Source organism: Malurus melanocephalus, unplaced genomic scaffold (genome assembly GCF_030028575.1).
Source record: "Malurus melanocephalus ecotype Western Australia unplaced genomic scaffold, MMel_1.1 scaffold_415, whole genome shotgun sequence".
Lineage (NCBI taxonomy): Eukaryota > Metazoa > Chordata > Aves > Passeriformes > Maluridae > Malurus > Malurus melanocephalus.
In genome coordinates, this window is record NW_026623647.1 from 454,597 (window position 1) to 473,427 (window position 18,831).

Genomic DNA, 18,831 nt, shown 5'->3' on the forward strand with positions numbered 1-18,831 from the left:
TAATTAGCAAGTCACAGAGGGACTTTTGTCTGCGAGGTAGCCATTTTTAGATAATGGAGCATAAAAGTCGACACGGTGACATATGACACCAGAGCAGCGTGGTGGAGCCACGCACTGGGTCTTAAGCAGATGTTTAAGTACTTTGAATTCTGAAATCACTACATGCACGTATAGAAAGGGTTTGGTTGTTGTTGGTTTGTTTTTTTTTTTCTCTCTCAGACTCCTGGTACACTGTAGGGCGTTTCTTTTAATCTCAATAAAATCAAAGTAGGCTCTGAAATGTTTTTTAATGTGCAGTTATTATCACTCCTTTCTCTCTTCTTTAAATGTCTTTCCGTGTTATGAGAGGTGGGTATTTGGGGAGTAGGGATGGAAGTGGAATTTGGTGTCTCCATCATGCAGCAGAGGGGTGCAGCAGCCCAGCAGCTGATGTGCCATGTTCCTGACAGTACCCGTGGTGTTGAGCTGAAAATAAATAACATTTACAAGTGAAGMACTTGGTACATTCTCACATATTTATTGTAGCTGTGAATAAATACAGGGGAGATCTGCTGAAATTCCTGAGAGTGAAGGCTCTCTCCCAGCAGGGTCCAGGGCATCTCCCYTCACAGGTTTCTGAGGTTGTCCAGGTTCTGTAGTTGCCACCAAACCATGTGTGCACACCCTCATCCAGGGCTTTCAGGGTTTTTTTTATATCCTAGATAACTTTGCCCGTCTTATTTTTTATAAACCAACATGTGACATTCTCTGTTCGTGCCCAGCAATTGCTGCAGCATTTGGTAGCACTTCCCACCACACACATAAAAATGTCCCAGTGTGGTCTAAATAAACACAGAGCACCGAAAGCCTTTGTAGGTGCACATTATGGCATGATCACAGCACCCCAGTTATTGAGAGGTGCAGTTTGCTCAAGGAGGTGAAGGATTTTAAGGATTTTTCCTTTTTCTGCCACAGTCTGCTCTTTGTTTCTCCCTACTATGATGGGGCCGGGGGCTTTGGCAGCCAATGGGTTGAGCCATTTCCTGGCTGCTTTTTTCTTTCACCTCTGCAATGATCAGTTTGTTGTTTTTTTTGGTTTTTTTTGGTTTTTTTTATTTTAAATCCAAATTAGTCTTTGAATCAGTTCAGAGCACCAGTGGGATGGGGGGAAAGGGACAACAGGGGTTCAGCTGTCCCAAAAACTCCTCCTGGAGTGCCCTGCATCCCTTCTCCCCCACAGCCAGTGTGGGCAGGATCCATCTACCCCAATCCTTCTGGGAATTAAGGAATTAAGTGCCTGCTGGAGCCCCCCAGAGCAGTCCCAGCAGGTTCTCCTTGTCTTGGGGCAGGCTGGAGCGTCTCAGCACGAGCTGGAGCRCCGTGCATCCATTCTCACTCACTCGAGATGTTTTTACGGGTACAATATGTTTTCCTTCACCACATGTGTGTTCCGCCCCGTGGATCACTCAAATGGCAGAAAGTGTTTTGTTTCCTGTGTTATTAGCTGCAGGTTCAATTTCGATCAGATTTGTCAATTTTGTCATATAATAGGGTTGGTTTGTTTTTTTTTTTTTCTGGTCTAATGTATGTGACATGTTTCATAATGCCAATAAAAATAGTTTTCAAACTAGACTGTGAAAGACTTTGACCAAAAACAGGCGAAAATAAAAATATCAGTGACTGGGGAGCTTTGATCTGACAGAGCAGGCTTTCAAACAACACGTTATGGTTTATGAAGCACAGTTTTACAGTTCCTTTTTGCAGGAGCTGTAACATGTGAGGAGTTGGGCAGGGTGGGAATGCAGCTCGGGATGGGGGGTCCATTTCCAACAGCAGATGTGTGCTCCAAAATGGCTTCAACTTCTCTTTTCTGTGTTAATTTTTTTTTGTTTTGTTTTGTTTTGTTTTTGTATTTCTGATAATGGAATTGTTATGGGCTTTTGAATTTCAGTTAAGAATGTGCAAATAGGCTATCTGGTAAGTAGGTTATTGAAGGGTTAGGGAAATGGAGAACATTTCCTGAAAAAAAATACCCACAGTGTGGGTAATAGACTCCAGTTGAATTTAAAAGATAATGGCAACAAGGGAGAAATCCACTTGTAGAAATGGGGAACAGCTGTGTTTGAGATCTAATGAAACTGTATCAAATACTTTAAAAATGGCTTACAACTTCTTCCCTGGGGAACAGAGATAAAGCACAAGAGCACTCCTGAAAGGTCGAAGAAACAGTTAAATCATTTCCTTGATGGTTATTAGAGATATAGAAGACATCAGTGAAAATTAAATGTCTGAAACTTGTATTTGATTGCTTCCCTTATCRCGCCAATCTCACACATTTCTCCCCTCTCCTCCTCTCTGTTCCAGTAAAATTTAATAACTGTGCCGGTAACAAGGGCGTGCGCTATGAAACCAACAGCCTGGACTTCAAGGTGAGGGGGGACGGGACCCTGCTCGCTGCCCAGCACCTGCAGGTGCCCTCCAAGCAGCTGATCCTGCTGGTGACAGCCTGGGACCCCCAGACCCTGGGCACCTGGGAGGCCATGGTCCGGCTCCTGGTGGCGGAGAAGTCTCAACACAGCGGGCACAAGGTAAGAGTTTCTCCAAGCGCTTTTTCCTGCTTCATCCTTTCCTTCCTGTTCCTTTGCYCCAAAGGGTTTGTGCTGCCTGGTCTGTGCTTCGTGAGGAAGTGTCCCTGATGCCTGATGGTTTTTGCTTTTCCTATTAAGCTTTCTGTACCCTCTGTGCATCCTCCTGTACCTCTTAGTCCACATGCTTGTAATTCCTGAAGCCTGATATTCCAGCTTAGTTTAGGAGTTCTGCTGGGCAGAGAGACCAAACATCCTGAGGAAGGAGTCAGTGTGCCCTGTGCTATCTTAAACCCGAGCTCAGCCTTGGGTGAAGCCTTCTGTCCAGCACATCTTGTGTAAACTGGGCTCTGGCCTCATCTCGGGGGGATTCATTAGAATAGGGGGACATTACTGCATTTGTTAAGTTTCTTATTGGGGAATCCTAGATTGATATGCTAATTCCTGAAGCCTATAAAACTTGTATCTGTGCTGTACATGGGTGTTCATTCTGGCATCAAGTTGTGCACCTGGGATCCCAAATACTGAGGTAAAACCCTTTTCATCCCCTTAATCATGTCTGTGTCATTATTAAAAACTGTCCTTTCAAGGCAACATCCCAAGGGGAGATACCACAAACAGCGTTAAATTTCTTGCAAATTATTTTTGAATCTCTCTGACAGAAATGATTGAAGGTCGTCAGTGAGGGAAGTGTTGTCAAAATTTGTACTTCTGTAATTTTAAGTGGCCACTTGTCTCTGTTGCTTACTGCAGGTCATGTAGGTCATGTTTGCACCTCGCTGCTGATAATCTCTCTTKATTTCAAGTGAAACCAGCAGATGAAGGGTGCAGAGTCAAAGCCACCCATCTTCTCCATGGTTTTAAGTTGAGATTCATTTTGTGACAGCGCAGGCCTGCAGTCATGCCCTGGCAGCTCTGCCCTGCTGCTCTTCTCTCTGGTTTTCACAGTTGCTCTCAGGAGCAATCTGCACATCTCTGAAGCTTCCAGAGGGGAGGTTTGGGCTCGTTCCTTGCCATGCAGGGACAGGGAGCGTTGCTGCTGTCTGATAAGGGACACGTGTGGTGTGGGCAGCGAAGCGCAGCGTGGCACTGCCGTGCCAAAYGTCCCCTCTGCTCCGTGCCAGCTCCTTCCTCGCCCACCCTGGCAGGGAAAAGCCAGCACCATTCAGCGTTCCAGTCACAAGRGTGCAGATGGTTTCTTTCTGCTKTAGCTCCRTGCACACAGCTGAAAGCAGGAGGGYTCTGTGCRTGCCCAGCAGCGTCGGAGCTGTTCCTTCATGAAATGCAGTGTGGGCTGCACAGAGACACTGCAACTGGGGGTTCTTCCATGAAAACACATTTCTTCTGGTCTGCCCCTGGAGCAGCTGTCTCTTTCCCACCTTCTCTGARTCATTTTTTGCAGCAGCAGTTCACCTTTTCATCTTTATCTTGGGCAGAGAATCCTTTCCTGCATGGAGTAAATGCAGTGTAAATGCAGCGTAAATGCAGTTCCCTTTTCTGTGCTGGTTGGGTGGTGACATTTGGGCAGCATTTGGCAGGGAATTGGTTCAAGAGCCTGATTTGTTGATTTGTTGATTTGTTGGTGGATTTTGGAGACCTGCAGAGCAAGGGGGAAGGTGTTTGTGTGCTGGAGGCACTCAGGGCTCCTTCAGGGACAGGTGGTGTCTCTTGGCCATGGCTTTAAATTAAACATGGATTGTTTAATTTAATTGGGATTACCCCAGTAATGGTCCAAACAGMAAGATTGGCCTCTCCTTTCCTCCTTCCTTGCAGTGCTTGGGCAGAGAGTGCAGGGCAGGATGGGGAAAGAGGGAGAGATTTTCTGTGTCCTGTTGTTGGAATTCCACCCTGTGACTGCTGTTTGGGAGAAGTTTTGCCACACCTGAGACAAAAGGGAAAGGATGGACAAACTTAAATCTCTCACTGGCCCAGTGAGCTGACCCCTGAAGTTTTGCAGGGTTTAAAGTGATATAAATACACTTCTGCTGCTCTTCAGTAAGGCTTGGGCTTGTGCAAGATGTAATTAAGCCCTGTGTGTTATGTCAACTCTATTTGCCKTTTCTAACCAAAGAAATACTGCTTCCTTCTAGAAGTAATTAAATATTGAAGGGACAAAGTAAGATGTCTTATACACTCCTTTAAATTTCTTCTCAGTGTAGCAGAAAAAAAAAACCTGAATAAGCACACATTTCTGTTTTAGCAGAATATTTGGCTGGAAATTCATCTAATGTTAATGTAATCTGAACTCYGGTTGAAAACAGAGAGAGCTAAGCTTCTTAAAATTCATATCCCTCCTTTCTAAAAGCCTTATTAGTGTGTAGTTTGAGGCTGGAAAAATACGAAAAACAAGACTAATGACAAGGTCATAAGCAGTTTTATTGTGGGTCCCCGTAGCAGGCATCTGACTTGTGTTTTATTTAAATGCCCGTGGTTTCTGCAAGCAAAATAATCCTTTGTTTACTAAAGAAATAAATATGATTATGAGATTATTTTAAAAAATAATAGTGTTTATGCTGAGGAAAGGACCTCAAACCTTACAATATCCAGTTCAATATGTTTCAGGCCATGACCCTCTTATGTTTTGTGACTTTTACTAGAAGCAGGTTTCACATTTGGTTTTGGATAGTATAATATGACTCAWGCAGAACTACATATTATTTTTAAAGACATTGCAGACTGTTTTGTTGTATTCAGGATATTGAGATGGCAAATACAGGAGAGAAAGGAGGAGGTGACCTGAGAGAAGGGGAGACACCAGTCCTCTTCTGGTGCATCCATTCATYTATCTCCATTTTACTTTGTAAATTTGCGACTGATTTTGCGAAAAATGCTGAACAGTTCCCAGGCATTGAAAATAATTGGCGTAAAATTTGGTTACTGCACCTGCTGGTCACTGTTTGTTGGCACCTACAGCACAAAGAAAGTCCTTTTGCCTTGTTCCTCCTCGTCTCCATGAGCGATGGTCCTTGGTGAGGAGGGGCTTGGTGCCCCTCAGAACCCCCTCTGAAAGGATAAATCAGAATTTAGTTTATGATTATCTAGGGATTAAATCTGCATGAGCACCAGCCTTCCTGGAATGGCCATTATTAGATGTTTGGTTTGTAGCACAGTGTTGGCCTTTCAAATGTGTTCATTTCTTTAGATAACTGAAAAACCTGGGCAAACCTTCCAGTTTTCAGTGAAAACCACTGTCACGAAAGAGTTCTAACTGCTACATGAAAGTRTCATGCTAATGGGATGAAATGATGGAAAAGAAGGCAAATAGTTAAAATATGTATTTTATGATACACAAAGCATTTCCTCTCCTCCCCAGCAAATACTTGAATGTAAACTTCTTTTCTGGTTAATACAAGTGGTGTTAGTAACTCGAGGAACTTTTTTGTTCAGTCTTGCAGGAAACCTGATAGCAATTCAATTAGAAAATGCAAATGAGGTCACATATTTCCCAGAAGAGTGCTGAATTACCCCAGAGGAAACTGAGTGATATTCCAGCATAACAATAAATACTTAAGATAAAGTTTCTTCCACTGTTCTTGTCTGGCTGCCTGTTGTTGGAGTTGAAAGGGCTGTGGGTGTAATTTGGGAAGAAGGAAAGAAAAAAGAAAAGAAAATTAAAAGAAAAGTAAAAGAAAAAAAGAAAAGATGCTATTTTATGAACAATATAAAGTCTTTGTGGCTTGTGTCAGCACTTGTGAAAGATGAACTTGAGTGGGATAATGCTCCAGAACAAAACAAAGTAAAGCCAGGCTTTACTTATCTGGAATTAGCAGTGTAATGTCTTCTTTTCTAAGAGTGCATGCTATTCTTTTGAAAAATTGGATATTGATTCAAGCAAAAGTCTAAAAATGAAGATTGTTTGTGAACAGTGACATTGCTGAGGACTACAATCTTCAGTGTCCTCTTTTTTAGTTACAGAAACTCAAGTCTTCCCAAGCACATGAGCAGAAATAAAAATGTGCCATTTGTCCTTCACACCCTGCCCCTGCCCTCTGTGTCCATCAATTCTTCTCCTCATTCCTTGAAAATCGAGGAATTCCTTCCTTCCTCCACCTCCTGTGCTAGCTCACCCCATCTGAAGTTCTGGCCCTCTCATCYATATTGATTGTTTTCTTTATTTTTCAATCCTTTCATGTCTTGAGGCACGTCTGGCAAATTTTCTTCTGTATTTTTTCTGTAGTTCTCACCTCACAAGTTAAAATCCAGATCACAGAAATGCAGCATAGAAAGGAATTCACAGCAAAAGAGCTTAGAGGTACAGGATATATTCAGCACATGTAGGATGTCAGTCATCTGCTGCCAGGGACTTAGTTTGGAAAAAAAAAAAACCTGTTTTCTTTGAATCATGTTTATGTCAACCAAAATTTCTCATTTGAGCTTTTCAAATTCTGAGCATGGAAAAATGTAAATTTTTGTAATGTTAAATCACTGGGAATTGTGCAATTAAACTTGGAAAAAGACAAGGTCTGCAGCGAGTGTTTAAAACACTGAGAACTGCTGTCAGAAATCAATTCTTGCTTAAGCCCAGCTTGTGTTTTATTATGTCTCACCTTATTTTGGGCTGCTTTCATAACCCAGGTATAAGTCCACTGCCATACAATGCGAATGTGAAAAGCTGATTCTWACAGACAGAGGGTTTTTTTATTTAAAGCCTTTAAATAATCATCTGTGGTATTTTACCTGGCTGAGGTTTTAAATTCCAAATACAGCCTTTTATTGCTGATCAGAAGCACAAAGGTCTCTGGGCAAGGAAAGGCTTATTCAGCACTGCTCTGGTTCATGACCTGGGTTATTGTGCAGCCAGGATGCTCTGCATGAGGCAGGGGAGGCTTCCCTGGAGGGAAGAAAATCAAAGTTTAAGTGGGAGCTGTGCTTGCAGTGACTCCWGTCTCCCTGACACTCGAGTGAGTGCACCTGGAGGAAAGGAGAAAAAAAATGTGCTTCCTTTCTTCCTTCATTCTTTTTCCTGCTCTGGGATGAGATGTTATCTATGGCACTGGGGTGATGGGAGTTTGCCCCCTATCCAACTRTTTTATCCCTAAAGAAGGGCTGAAAAAATGAGGTTGTAGTTGCCATCCTGCCTTTTCCTGACGATACTGCTGCATATTTTAAGTACTGGGTCATTACACTGCCACAGTTCYCTTTCACTACCTCTGTGGGGGATCCAAGGCAGTAACTAAATCCAGCAAAATGGCAGCTGGAATTATTTTTATTTCTGTATCTCATCAGTGCAGCCAGACCTTGATTTATCTATCAGGGAGGGCATATACAGAGATTTGTGTTTCCTTCGGGTAACTTGTGAGACCTTGTTTRGGGTTTTAACAAATCAGATCCATGGAAAAGATGAGAAAGAGGATGACTAATAAATCAGTGTATAATTGTTACCAGTGAGACTGCTCATGATAATTGTGCAAGCCTAACGAAGATGCATCTGCTGAACTTGCCCGACCTYGTGCTGAATTTGAGCATCCCACACGTAACCAGGGCAGGAGAGAGCTCTGTTTGTGCAAACAACGTCAACTTGCCTGGCCTGATTTTCAGGTGTGCTGAAGCCCAGATAAGACATGACACACAGGTGCTCATTGCCTTGGAAAATCAGCCCACCACGGGAAGTTTTCCAAGCGCTGCACTYGCTGCATTTAGATCTCGAGCAGTCAGCATCATAGCAAGGGTCAGGCTCAAAGCCGTGCTCGGAAAAGCGTCTCTAAGTGAAATTCACTCCAGATCTGTCTTCCTTCAAACGAAAAGAAGTCCTAAGGATTGAACTGCTGGCACGGAAATAAGTTTTTTTTCTGATAAAACAAACCCTTTGGACTGCTGCGTGCTCCTGCCTGTGATGTGTGCCTTGCCCTTGCCAGATCAAAGCTTTTGACCTCCCATTTCATGTTCTTTGTTGGTAACTGCTGAAATCTGACTGCCACTTCAAAAAAAAAAACGTTTTGGACTGGATATCCTAAAAATACCTTCGTCGCTGTGATAATCTGTTGACAGCTGCTTGTAAACATGAGTTTGAGTRCAGACAGAAATTGCTTCGTGCAGGCACGTCTGTTAAAATAAATCTTTTTTTAGTGGCTGTGCGTGTCCAGGTATCTTTCCTTCAGCCCAGCAGGCTGAGATGGATTGGTAGCTACGAGCTCAGTGCCAAGGAGGGTTTTGATTCCTCCCAGCCTTGGAGGAATGTGACCTGAGGGCCTGGGGAATGGGGTTTCAAACACTGTCCCCACAGCAAAGCTCACACTTAAATTTTGTCTGCTAATGAAGATAAGTTGAATGCGTCCTCATGGTCAAATTTAAGCGTTTCTTAGGTGCGCGCTGGAATTGGGGAAAAAAAAAAAAAAAAAAAAAAAAAGAAAAAAAGAACAGTCTTTTCTCAAGAGCCTCTTGAAATAACCAAAGGATGACTTGAAAGGGCAAATTCTCACGCTAGCACTGAGAAGTACCAGACTGAATTACTTTGCTTTGTGCTAAAGTAGCAGCAGTGCTTGTGATCTTTTAAATCTCTTGTGATCTTTTTACTTGCAAACATTATGAAGAGGAGGAGTATTGTTACATTTAAATCGTTATGATTATTTTAATTCATGTATCTTTTGAACCTCACAGCTTCAGAAAAATAAAATGAGATTAAAATTTTTCACAGGCTTTTTAAGGGGTGGACTTGCTCCCACTTCTCTCTGTGATGAAGAGCACTTGTAGTAGTGTGAGTTTTAGAAGCAAAAGAAATGTGTTTTGGAACCATGTTTTAAATTGTTTGTTGGAAGTTTTATTGGGGAGGAAGAACTTACTTCCTAGTCCACATATTTCATACATTTTTCTCAAGATAGGAGTAGGATGAGAGAGGCAGTATCAAGTTGCAATAGTGGTTTTCAGTGTACATTATATGGCAACCCATCCTCCAGGTAACAAGTATGAGTATTTTGTGATTTAATAGCCTTACTCTTGAGAAGTACTTGTGGCTCTGAAGCCATTGTGTATGGCTTCTCCCAATTATGAGAATGACATTAACTTGAAGATAGAAGTGTCTTTTTGTAAACACTAGAAGGTAGAGTACAACAGCAATTTAGATGTTTCTTAAACAATGCTACCTGAGAAGCACTGTGAGATTAGATCTTACAAAGGGAGTGTGAAAAGGTCAAGTTGATGTGGGGAGCTTTTCAAGGAAACAACCTCATCAGAACTTTTCTTGTTGGGATAAGATGTTCAAGCCTTAAAATGAGRAGAAAAAGTACATCAAGAGCTGTGCTTTGTGCGTGATGTCATCTGCTTCTCTCTGTTGAAGGCTCCTGCAATATTCAAAGCCTGACAATGACAAGAAGAGTATCACAGCTGCTGGAAAGCTGTGGGAACCATGAAAGATTCCACCAAAGGCAGATGGGTTTCTGATGTGCCTGCTTTGCTATGTGATTCCCCCAGAGAACGGCAGAGGAAGATCACTTGAAACCCTGGCAGCAGTGCACTGGCCAGGAGGTGCCTCTAATCATCAGTGTGGTACCTCAGAAGGAGTGTGAGCACAGCTCTGTCCCCGTCCCCAGCTGGAATTCCCATCCTCAGGAAATTGTGTGTGCTCAGTACCAGGGGAGCTCTGCCCACTCCCGTCCTCCCCCTGCAGCACAGAAGCAAATCCCAACGAAGTGCTCTGGTGCCTGGCTAAGTTTCAGCTGAAATTGGTGATAACACCTGACAGAAGGTGTGGGTGAGTTCAGGAGATTGCTGAATCCCAGTTAAATTGTMCTGGGAAATCAACACCTCCTGTCCCAGATGTTCAGCAGGTAACTGAAGAGCCCTGTTCTGGGGCATCAGCTGCAGCGTGTTCTGTGGGGTCTTCACCAACCTCCTCAGGCTTTCTGATCAAAGAGAATAACATGTATTTGGTTTTTTTAAAATAAGAGCCTTCTGCGGTAATCACATAGGTTATGGCCAGAGCTGGTGAATCTCTTTCCCCTGAGGTCCAGGCTCAAGTCAGCATTTAATTACAGCTGCCCACAAAGGGCTCTGCTGCCCCTTTTGCAAAGGGAGGATCTTCTCCTGCCTGGCTCACAAACCAGTGTGCTGTATTCTCCCTATTTAAAAATTCCCTGGTTTTCCCTGCTACTCCTCTTCACCTTTTTTCTTGCTTTGCAGCCCTGCAATGCTGAGGAGCGTTTTGTTTCCTCGGTCACACTGATCCCATTTTATGAGTTCTATCGGGGAACATTTTCCAAAGCCTGCAAAGCCAGCCAGATACCTAACAACCTTAAATTTGCATGCCTCATTTTTCAGCACTCAAGGAACAGGGCATGTAGAGCTTTGACACTGACTCCTTGGGAACCAGGGGTTTTGGCATGGCTGATGCATTTGTGTGTGTGTTACGTGGCTCATTCTCCTCCTCTGAGGGCAGTAACTTGGTTAGGTTTTAGTCAAACTTTTTCTTCCCTGTCAGCTGATGCGTTCTGGAAGCTCATGCACTTGCCAAATCTGACAATTTTTCTTACTAATTGACTCTAATGTGAACTGCTCTATGCAGCCCCACTGCTAGCTGATAAAAACAAAAAGTAATGAATTTTTGCTTAACTAGCTGATTTAATTAAAATGTTTTATACTGTACTTGTATGGTTTCTATAAATGGAGAGGTAATTTTGTTTAATGAGTTCCTAACCAAACATAACATTCCTGACTGTACGTAACCAGATTTGATAAAGGTCACAAACGCTGCAATTCCACTGTTTGCTTTTGGAAGTGGTGATGATCAAACAGCTTGCTTGGGTACTGGAAATATCCTGTCAGGGTGGGTTCCCTCCATTCCTGTTTACACCAGAAATTATCAGTAGAGTTTTAGGAGCACAGGGGGTTCTTCTCTGTATCTGAAAGCCGTTCATTATCTTTAAAGTGGAAATGCTCTGCCAAAATCGCATCTCGTTGTCAATTAGTGGCTTCTCTGCAAACACATTAATTTAATGCCCCTGCTGAAGAGCTGTGCATGTTGCAGCATCTTGCTGCTAAAACAATGGTTTCCAGRGCTCTTTGACACAAATCACTCATGAATGGCAATTGATGGTAATGGGATGTGACACGAAGCTGTCTTTGATTAAATTTGCCACAGTTTACAACTATTAGTAAATAAAGCTAATATAGATCGTCATTGCAGAGTTCTAGAGGGTGGATAAGGAGAAAAAACAGATTATGGATTCCTTACCTGTGCAGTTCCTAAATAATAGCTTCACATAGCACAACTATAATCAATTGAGGTCTAAAATAAAAAGTCTGATCTTTTCAAAACTACTTTTTTGCCTGTCTCCAACTTCAGCGAATTCAGCAATGACCTAAATAAAAAAGGAATCAATTACCGTAAAATAAATAAATTTGCTGTTTGTTCTGCAACCCTTTCATTCTACTGTGTGAGAACACAAAATGGAATATCCTTCTATACTTAAAAGATCAAAAACTGGAGAAATGGTGCATTTTGGGAAAAAAGGGTTCATTCGTCCTCYACTGCCGTCCCTGATGTCAGCAAAATGTTGTTTCCTTAGAACAGAATACATGCAAATGTTTATTTTGCAGCGCTCTCATGTTCCCTTTGTTAAAGAACTAAGCTCTATTTTCATTGTCTTATTTTCTGTTTGGTAAATATCATTTTCTCCTGTCCTTTCTGCAGCTACCATGGAAACAAGCAAAAATGCTTCAGATTAAATATTTTTAAATAGATTTTTTTCCCCCTGGTAGAAAATGGTACCAGTTTTCAAAATGTCTATTGATACAGGAGATGAAGGGAAATATGTTTGAGCAACGGACTAAAGGTGGCTTTGTATCCCCTTGTATTGATAAAAATATATTAAAAACACATTGCCTCAGTTAAACCCTACAAGTGACACTAGAAACAATGCAAGGCAAGTATTATTTATTTTCTGAAAAATRTCTAGTGTGAGGTGYTAAAGATCCTCTGAAAATAATAAGRCTGGCATATAAATAAAACAGGTTAAGTCATAAATAATTTTGATATTTGGGAAATAAAGGCCTTACTTCCTCTCCTCCTATTGCAGGTACTTTTTATTACAAGTGCAAGAGCAATATATTTCAGTGCTGAATCYGGAGCATTTCATTTTTCGGGTTGAGCCCTGTGAAATTATTAATCCCCACCAAACACCAAACCTACGACTCGCTCGTTATTTACACGCAGGCAATGGCGGTTCCTTTACCCAAACGTTAGAGCCATCCAAAATGTTCAGCTAAGCAGGAACACAAAATATGATATTATATTATGTAAATGGGTCTGTGATACGCTCTGCTGGATAATAACTTCCAGATGTCTCTGTAGCCAGAGGCTGACGGATCTCAAAGGCAGGTTGGCTGGGAGGGGAGACGAGCCAGCTGGCGACACCGGCTMCTGCTAAGTGTAGCGGAAGGTGGAAGCTGGTGTTCCTTCACACTCGCTGCTTTCATCTSTGGGCTGCTGAAAAGTGAAAAGCCAGTGGCTTGTAGTCTCCTTGTCACGAGCAGGGTAGGGCTGGAGGGGCTGCTGGGGTGTCCTGTGCTGTCAGGGGATTGTTTTTTTTGGTCTCTTGTTCGGGTAGAGGTTGGGTTTAGTCTGAGTCTCCCGGCAGATGAAAGGCTGAYGAGGCACAGAGCAGCACTGACAGGAGCTTACAGACTCACTGGCTGGCTGTTCCAGCTTATCCTTTATTCCCTGTGCCAGTGCAGACAAGGAATGTCTCTGAGCTCTCAGCAGCCTGTAAAATGGAATTAAAGCACCCTACAGCCTCACCAGTTTGGGGCAAGGTGTCCTAAAGCTGATTGAAGTCTGACAGTTCCTGTGGGGTTCAGCTCCGTGTCCTCCTCCCAGTGCAGCAGGTTGTGTTCACCATCCTTCAAGGCAGTGCTGGACTGAAAAGGGACTGGAAATGACTCCTGGGAGAGGCCACAAAGTTCCTGACACAACTCCAAGTCATCCCTGCAGTTCCTGTGAAGCAGCCTGGGAGAAAATGTTCTTTTCACAATCCTTACAGATGAGGCTGTGCCTTCTCCAACCTCGCATTGCTTTCTGGGAGCTCAATCTGCCATCTCAGGTTGAGATGTTTTTAATTGACTTCATCTAATAGCCAAAACCTCCCAAAAAAGTGGCAAGGGGAATTGTAGGGCAGATTCTGCCACACTGTGCTGCAGTGAATACTCAGCTCTTCRGTGTGACTGCCTGATCTGCAGGAAGGATGGTCTCACAGAGGCTCTTCCTGTGCCCTAAACTGCTCACAACAAATATYAGAGTTGCACATTGCAGAGAAAGGAGCATTTATCAGCAGAAGAAGCAATGGCTGTGTTATGATTTGCCAAACCTGGCGTTGCCCATGTGTTTCACAGCTATGGGCCAGGAGCCCACTGGAAGAGACGTGGGGTAGCTCAGAGCCAAGTGTCAATCCCAGGCTTGCAGAATTTGGGYTGTAAATAATGCAGCCAGCACAGGACACATTGCTCAGCTTCATCAGCAAGCTCTGAACGATTCTGCCCCCATACAACTGCTAAGGAATTAGGTCCTACTGAATCCAAACTCCCCTAACAAGTTTACATCCCAGCATGGGCTCTTATCCCGTTGTTTTTCTTCATCCTACACTTCGTAATTACTTTTTCCCCTTGATCTTGGAGGTTTTCATCTGTTTTGGCTCAGCTGTATTTCTCTGGCTTATCAGTGTCCTAAAGTGATAGACAGGCATAATTACTGAATTATCTGACTATTTTATATCCTCCTTTAATTATCTTTGTATTAACAGGGACCGCACTCGCATGTTCTGTGTTTGGTGTTTGATCCTGTTGTAACGAATTATAAATGTCACCGTGTGATTTTTGGGATGGAGATTTTTGGGATYTCACTTTCCACTGGGCACGTGTTTCATGGATTGCCTTCTCTTGTGCTGCATGTATAAGGGAGTCACAAAAACAGCGAGACAGAAACCACCCTAAAGCAGCAGCACTCGAGGTGATTTTGTGGAGGACTGTGGGCAGTCTGTGTTCTAGTGGCACCACAAAAGGAATATTTTATCTTTTGAAAATGTTTCTGAGATTCCAGAAAGCATATGGCCAGTGAGGCCATGAGAGAAGGCRCAGTTGTCATCTCAGTAAAAACTGTTACTCAGCAAAACCAGAAYTGGAAACTGTATTTTAAAATTAATTGAATTTGGTGTCACATTCTGCTTTTGAGTTGAACTTTACATTCTTGCAAACTCGAAAACGAGGGARAGTTTTCTGGGGCTTGCAGTTAGACGATGCTGTTATTCCAGATAYGTTCTTGGATGTTTCAGTCAGAGATCTGAATAGTTCTGGCATTTATACTCACCAGACTTTGTTACTGCATTTGTCTCACAGCTTTTAAACAGCAGAAAACATGTACAACATATTTAAACAACACCAGAGAAATTAAGGTCATGAGAATGCATTGTCAACAAATGAAGATAAAAAGGAGCTGTTGTTTAAAAAAGAAAAAAAATGTTGCTGCAAGATGCTTTTGAAATTCTACATATCGAATTCAGAGTCATGTTGATGATTTATTCTAATACAGGAAAACATCATGAAGAGTGACAAGCAAGCTAGTCACTGTCTAGTCACCTGCCAGCAAGTATTTCATACAGACTAAAAAGCCTGGTATTGCCTTGCTGAACTGACACTAATTATTTCAGTATACACGGAGCTTTGGGATTCGTGCTAATTCTCAAGTCTGTCTTTAGTTCAGACTCATTCCACTGTGTAAACTCAGCAGAGCACAAATTATTTGACCATCCTTTCATAATCTGTCCCCATGCTCGCTTGCCAATTATATAAACTGATCCAAATACCTGCTYTCAAAGGATTCCCATTTGGGAATCACAAGCCAATTAAAAAAAAAAAAAATAGGGGATATCCACTTTTCTGTGGCTCATGTCTCCAAGTCCCATTTCATGTTGTCCTGTATTTCTGGGTGTCTGCTTTAGATAACATTGTTTCCATCAGTGTTCAGAAAAGGTACCTTTCTGGTGATAAAACCCTTTTAAAATGAAATCTCTATTGGATAACAGCAAATTACATCCCATGGGAAGGAGGAGGTCAGCAGTGCCTACCAGAATCCTGACTATCCCAAAAAAATCTCCCATTGCCACACCATGACTCTGTTTCTTTGTTCATTACATGCTTTAATGAGCATTTCAAGAGCAACATCTAAATACTGAACATTTTTATGGTGCTGTGATCTCATTGAAGGTGTGTAAAGGCACTTAGGTGGGCACAACCCACATCACGAGTGTGAGGCTGCACCTGAGGAACGTGCCTCTGTGTGTGACTGAAAACACCTCATTTGTCTGTTCTGTGAAAATTCTGCTCTGGAACAGGCTGGCTTTTATGGTTTGTAGTAAAAATAGCTGCATTTTGGCACAAATGCTTCCAGTCCTTGTAGCCAAGGATGCTCTGCCCTCCACAGGTGACAGACCAGAGCCATGACCAGGCTGTGAGAACGGCTCCTTGCTCAGCCCAGCTTTCAGCATCTCCAGCCTTTGTGGAGGAGGTCCTCACAGCTCTGGAGCCACATCTTGGTTTAACTTCCATATATTGTTTAATTTTCATATACTGTATGGTCCTGAGCCTGTTTCCTTACCTCCCAGTCAGGAACTGAAATGTGATAATAGATGGATTTACATCAAACTAGAAGCCCCGAAGCAATGATTCCCACTGAAATCAGTGCCTACAGATAACTGCTTGGAGGGTGTTTGSGTTTTTCTGTTTGGAGAAAGACAAAAAGTGAGCTTAAAATGGCAGGAGCCTCAGAAAATGCTTTGATAGCTTTTCCTGCAGTGTTCTTGTGTACTGGGGCATTGGTTTTGGGGTGAGTGGGTTTTTTTTTTTTTTTTGAGGAAAGTAGATGAAAATTGTAAAATTCAGAGAACAGTATTCCCACTGGATCTTACCTCAGATGAAGAGAATGTGACTTGCAGTCTTCGTGATTTATGAAAGTTTAAACATTTTCTGGTGGGAGTGCAGGTCACCATATGGTAACAAAAGCCCTTGCTAGTTACCTTTTCTGCAGACTTTCAAAAGTAATTGCTGGAATCCTAGAAGACCACTGAGTATTTAAGTATAGGGACTGCATAAYCTCTGAAGAGCCTTCCCAAATCTACATTTCATTGATTCATCATTCTGTAAGGCATAAATTTTCTAACAGTGAGCCMGTCTCTGTAAGTCAAAACCATGGTCCCACCATTTCTGTTTTTATCCATAGCACTGTAACATTTCCAACACCAAAGTATGCCATGCACAGAATCCATAGTTTAGAAAAAAAAAAATCCCAAAGAAGGACTCAAAGTCGTACCAAATAATGAAAATTTACTGTGCCTGAGATGTGTTACACTTCCCAGGCAGTGTGGGGTGTGTAYTTTGGGATTTGTGTTCAAAACCCAGCTCTCATAAAAAGATCATTTGTTATGAGGAACTAAGGCTGAACTAATGCACCTTTGCAGCTGTGGGGCTGACTCTCCTGGCTGGGGCTGGGTTGGTTTCTGTGKCAGAATATGTTTGCAAAACCACAGACCGCAGATTTTTGTAGCCCTGCTCACGCTCAGTGCTGTGCTATAAAGCTGGACCATGACATGACCTGTAAAGGAATCCTCTCCCATTTTTTGTGTTCTGTTAGATTGTACTTATTGGAAAWTTGCAGCAACTTCTTTACTCAGTGCTCTGCTGCATCTCCTCACAGCTGGTGCAATGAAGGCRAGACATTCTGGGAGGCATCTTGATAGCTGACAGCTCCAGATATTTGTGAATAGTTAAATTGATAAGGTGGTGTTAGGCCATAGGTTGGACTTGATGATGTCCAAGGTCTTTYCCAGTCTAGCTGAYCTGTGATTCTGTGGTTCTGTGACAATAGAGCTGAGTTGAGAGCAGAGCTGCCAGTAAAGCGCGTTGTGTCTTTGTTCCACGTGGCCGTTCGCACCGCTGTTGGGACAAGCCCTGAGAAGCCAGGAGGAAACTAACTGGCCTTGCTTTCTTGTCTCCAAACAGCCCAAAGGAAGGAAGGCAATGCCTGGAGAGCTGGTGCAGCAGCAGAGTGACACGCTGCTGCCGTGGCGGCAGCACCAGAGTGCCAACGGGCTGCGGCGGCAGAAGCGCGACTGGGTCATCCCACCCATCAACGTGCCCGAGAACTCCCGAGGGCCCTTCCCGCAGCAGCTGGTTCGGGTGAGTTGGGATATGAACCAGAGATAGCAGTGTGATTATAATGGTGATTATAGGAGTGGGAAGTCTGGCTGGAAGCACAGACTCCTGCAGGAATAGTTGCCTTTTCCGCGCCGCTCCGAAGCGCCTCGCCCCACTTTCCCTCCCCAGCCTAATCGCCTCCTTCCAGCCGCTCCCTCCYGAGACGCTGGCGCTGCTGCTGCTGCCAAGGTGGCACTTTGCCCACGCTGCCATCCACAAAGCGTTTGCAGGTGTGAGAGCTGGGCTGGGTGGCACCCAGGGTGCTGCATCCTCGCCCCGGTGCAGATGCGCGGTGCCCGGGGGAGGTTGGCTGCCTGCCGCCACCGCAGATGGATCCCGCGGCCCCTCACCACTGCTGCTTGCTTTTTCTTCACAGGGATAATCTCTGAGATCAAGTTTACCCATGTGGTTTTCTGTGATGATTATGGGATGACATGAAAAGAAAAGGAAGGGAAAAGGAGTGTTTTAAAGAGAYGTTTGGTTGATTTATTGTTGATGTTGATGAGTGTTAGCGAAACACAAACACGTGTTGCTATTCCTCTTGTGGGTGCTGGTTTCAGTTTTTTTTGAGCAGTCGAATGATTAGCTGTAAAAAAAAAAAGAGAAACAAATAACTCCTTGGCAGACATTTGCAGCTCTTYCCTTGGAAGAAAATGGCAACAATTATAAAATCTCAGAAGTTATTTTGAGTAGCAGTGGTGTGACATTGGCATCCCTTCTCAGGAAGTTCGTTTAGTCCCCTTGAAGCAGTGCCTGGATTCACGAGTTGCATCATTACCTGTTTCACCCTGATGCTCCTGTGCACAGCCCACCTGTGGAAGGAAGGAAGGAAGGGGCATGTTCCCAATTCACTGAGGATTGGATAAGCTTGGGTTGTTGGTGTCATTTCTCTGTGCAATTAGRGAAGTGCAATAAGGACTAAAAAAGTATCAGATGGAAAATGTTTTTATGTCTGTCTYGGAAAAACAGGGAGGGAAGCCAAGGAGTCTTTGTGTGGTCAGTGGTGCTGGGTATGGAGTGACCCATTAGTTGTTATCCTGCTAAGCTGAAGAAATGTCTGAAGAAGGGAGAATCACCTCATCTGTCAAAAATG

The 18,831-nt window shown here is 43.2% G+C and overlaps 1 protein-coding gene across 1 annotated transcript in view; it reads left to right on the forward strand.

The window, feature by feature from the left end:
- Positions 1 to 18,831, forward strand: part of CDH4 (cadherin 4) — a 405,208-nt gene that overhangs the window by 238,894 nt on the left and 147,483 nt on the right. The window contains exons 3-4 of the mRNA XM_057379655.1: positions 2,344 to 2,567; positions 17,544 to 17,720. Coding sequence (XP_057235638.1) covers positions 2,344 to 2,567; positions 17,544 to 17,720 — 401 coding nt within the window. The remainder of the gene's footprint in view (positions 1 to 2,343; positions 2,568 to 17,543; positions 17,721 to 18,831) is intronic.